General features: G+C 44.4%; 1 protein-coding gene across 3 annotated transcripts in view; it reads left to right on the plus strand.

Annotated features, from left to right (window-relative positions):
* GGA2 (golgi associated, gamma adaptin ear containing, ARF binding protein 2) overlaps nt 1-3,824 on the plus strand; it is a 44,181-nt gene extending 40,357 nt beyond the window's left edge. For all 3 annotated transcript variants that reach the window (XM_008059936.1, XM_021713308.1, XM_008059938.2), the window contains exons 15-17: nt 1,788-1,957; nt 2,980-3,090; nt 3,604-3,824. In XM_008059936.1, coding sequence (XP_008058127.1) covers nt 1,788-1,957; nt 2,980-3,090; nt 3,604-3,714 — 392 coding nt within the window. In that variant the 3' untranslated portion in view covers nt 3,715-3,824. The remainder of the gene's footprint in view (nt 1-1,787; nt 1,958-2,979; nt 3,091-3,603) is intronic.
* Nucleotides 3,825-3,916: the final 92 nt, after the last annotated feature.

Here is a 3,916-nt window from a genome sequence, read left to right on the forward strand (position 1 = left end):
CGGGAGTGGCCACTACACTCCTGTCTGGGCGACAGAGTGAGACTCCAACTCAAAAAAAAAAAGAACAGTACTCAAAGAGCATCTTTGGACATGCTTTTTTCTTTTAATTTTTTGTTTTTGTTTTTGTTTTTTTTTTTTAGTTTGGAGTCTCATTCTCTCACCCAGGCTGGAGTGTAGTGGCATGCTCCTGGCTACCACAGACTGACCAGCTGGGCTCAGGTGATCCTTCCACCTCAGCCTTCCAAGTAGCTGGAACTACAGGCACGTGCGACCATGCCCAGCTGATTTTTTAATTTATTATAGAGACAAGGTCTCACCATGTTGCCCATGCTGGTCTCCAACCCGCAGGCTCGGGCATCCTCTCGCCTTGGCCTCCCAAAGTGCTTGTATTGTAGGCTTGACCCACTGCACCCAGCCTAAATTTTTTTTTTAAGAGATGGAATTCCCCTGCATCACCCAGACTGGAGTACTGTGGCATGATCATTGCTCATTGCAGCCTTGAACTCCTGGGATCAAGTAATCCTCCTACCTTAACCTCCCAAGTAGCTAGGACCGCAGGCATGAGCTGCCATGCCTAGCTCTAAACTATATATTTTTTTACACTGTATTTTTTACAACATTTTAATAAGTGATGTTTGGCATGAGATAAAGATTTTCATTAAGGTATTTTTCCAAGTTGGTTAACCAGTCATGTGAATACCATTCATTGAATCAGCCACTGATTTTGAAATGTATTCTTATCAGGTTAAATAAAATCTCATATGTGAGCTTGTTCTGCATGTTCTGTTTAATACCATTTTATTTGAGTTGCAGTTTTATCTGTATTTACTAATACAAATAGCCCTGCCCCTCTTTTTATTTTTTATTTCTTGATTACTTTCATATATTTTTTCCCCCAAAATTAATGTTAGCATCAATTCTTGACTGAATTAAAACAATGTCTTTAGGATTTCCATTGGAATTTTTTTTTTTTTTTTTTTTGAGTTAGAGTCTCACTCGGTCACCCAGACTGGAGTGCAGTGGCTGCTCCCGGCCACCGCAGCCTCGCCTGCTGGGCTTCAGTGATCCTTCCACCTCAGCCTTCCGAGTAGCCGGAATTACAGGCATGCACTACCACACCCAGCTGATTTTTTGATTTATTGTAGAGATGAGGTCTCACTGCCCAGGAGGGCCTCGAACCCGCGGGCTCAGGCAATCCACTCACCTCAGCCTCCCAAAGGTGCGGGATTACAGGCTGAGCCACCGAGCCCAGCTTTCCATTGGAATTTTAGTAAACCATTTAATTTGACAGATTTGGTATCATTACAGTTTTGTACAGTTAAATATAAGGGGTGTGTGTGTGTGTGTGTGTGTGTGTGTGTGTGTGTGTATGTACAAAAGAGACCAATAGCAAATAAGCCTAAATGTTAGCAATGCTTATTTCTGGGTTGAATTAAGGGTTGGTTTTTTTTTTTTTTTTTTTACTTCATTCTTTATGACAATGCTATATTTTCTATAGTGTTAGTGCATGATTTTTATCATACTCATATCTCCTTCAAAATGTTTTACTTTTTTTAAAACTGGCAATGTCTTAGGGTGGTTGGATGGGGGGAGAGGTCAGTTTGGAGGGCATAGGAGTCCAGCTAGAGTGATGAGGACTTGGAGTATGTTGGCGTAGAAGTTAAGTCAGGAGATGCTCTGAGAAGAGAAGCACAGCCTTTAGTGATAATGTGCCTATCCCTTCAAGCCTAGCTGGCTGGGGAATCTGTAGTAGTGTTAACCCTTCTGGTTGGGTCCCTCTTTACCAGGCAACCTACCGCCTCTGATCGTGTATGACCGGAATGGGTTCAGAATTCTGCTCCACTTCTCCCAGACTGGAGCACCTGGTCACCCAGAGGTGCAGGTGCTGCTCTTGACCATGATGAGCACTGCTACCCAGCCTGTCTGGGACATCATGTTTCAGGTGGCTGTGCCAAAGGTGAGTTATCTCCTGGCCATCTCCTTTGAATTTTTTGGTAGTGGCTGGCTATCATTTTTCAGCACCAGGTCCTCTGCTGGGGCATTGTCTGTTTGGTGTAAAGGACAGAATCTTCACTGAAATTAGTTTAAGATTAAGTGGGAATGTAATGACTCACTTAACTGCAGATTCCTGAATGTATGACTTCAGATATGAGTGGACCCAGGTAGGTTCTTAAATGATTCCTTAAGAATCTGTCTCTTTCCATCCCTTGACTCTTGCTTTTCTGTTTGGGACTATTCCCTGACAGTCTCTCCACAAAGCAGAAAAGTGGCTACCAGCAGCTCAAGGGTTGCATGGTTCTTAACCCTCATTACCTCCAAAAGAAACTCAACTGGCATGAGGCATGCACATTAATTACCCGAGAAAGGGCTCTGATTGGTCTTGTTGGTGTTATTTCTGTACCTCTGACAGTAACTTGTGTTCAGGGATATGAGATACCCGGCCAATATGGGATAATATGTCCACTCTTTCAGGGGAGGTAGGGCCGGCCTCACTGATTTAACAGCCATACCACAATCACAGCGGAGGGGACGTGTCCCAAAGGAAAAGATTCAAGACAGACAAAAATAAAGACACGCATTCAGTTCTTATGATAGGCTTGTGGCATATGTACTGTTATTACTTTGTTTTACAAATTATCACCCCAGGGCTCAGAAATTAAATATTTCGCCCCAAATCACAGAGCTAGTAAGAAGCAGAGTTAGAATTTAACCCAACATGTGCCCTCGCTGTTGATGATGCCTCTCAGATGCCAACCATTGACCACATGACTTCAGACATATTCTGTGGTGGGAGGAAAGGCCTGTTGGATCCTTTCATCAATTAATGTATGTTTGGCTCTCGTGTCTCTGGATAACAAGTCTCATGAGAAGCCCATTTTCTCTTGGAGAGGTGGTTGGAGGTCAGGCTCCCACTCACCTGATTTCCCTCCTGGAAGCTGTAGTCAGGAATGAGTTTCATGTTGGGTTTTTCCCCCATAGTCAATGAGAGTCAAGCTGCAGCCGGCATCCAGCTCCAAGCTTCCTGCATTCAGTCCTTTGATGCCTCCAGCTGTGATATCTCAGATACTGCTGCTTGACAATCCACACAAAGTATGTTCTGGTATCTTTGGTAGTAGGAAAATGGGGGCCCATGAACTGTAGGGAGTTAACTCTGTGGGTGGAGAGAGAGGCATATTGAGGCCTTGCTCTAAAGTTTCTGGTTTGGGAAGGGTGTGTTGAATATCCTTTGCCCAAGTCTGTTTTCCTTTGGCTCACTGAAAGATCTATGATGGATTGTCATAGCTGGACCAAGGAATGGATACATGAACTCTCCCTAATCCCATGGAGTCCTCTGAAAGGGTGAGGCAATATTCCTTAGCTGGTCTGTCTGAGTGGCAGCCCATCTCAGGATCCCAGGACTGCAGAAGTGTAGAAAGGCTCTCAGGATCTGTGCTTGGCTTCTCTTGTTGTAATCCCAAAAAGGCCAGGCCAGGGTGTCATGTCATATAGTTGTTTAAAGGCCTCTCTTGACTTGAACATTCACCTGCTGTTCCTTGGTGACTACTGGTTGGGTTGGCCTCTTAGTTCTCCCCACTGACTTAATTTCTTGTATTTCTATCCCAGGAACCTATCCGGTTACGGTACAAGCTGACGTTCAACCAAGGTGGACAGCCTTTCAGCGAAGTGGGAGAAGTGAAAGACTTTCCTGATCTGGCTGTTTTGGGCACAGCCTAACAAAACAGACTCTTCAATTCAAGCTTAGGCCAATGTTACTTTTTTGTCTAGATGGGACTCATCATGGTGTTGTAGTGCAGAGTGCCAAGAGTTCTATCCTGACTTCAGGCTCTGGATGCCAACCTTTGACTTATTCTGTAGATACTGCGTGTGTGTGTGTGTGTGTGTGTGTGTGTGTGTGTGTGTGTGTGTGTGTGTGTGT

This window comes from Carlito syrichta, unplaced genomic scaffold (genome assembly GCF_000164805.1).
Source record: "Carlito syrichta isolate Samal-C Ts95f unplaced genomic scaffold, Tarsius_syrichta-2.0.1 Scaffold304449, whole genome shotgun sequence".
Classification (NCBI taxonomy): Eukaryota; Metazoa; Chordata; class Mammalia; order Primates; family Tarsiidae; genus Carlito; species Carlito syrichta.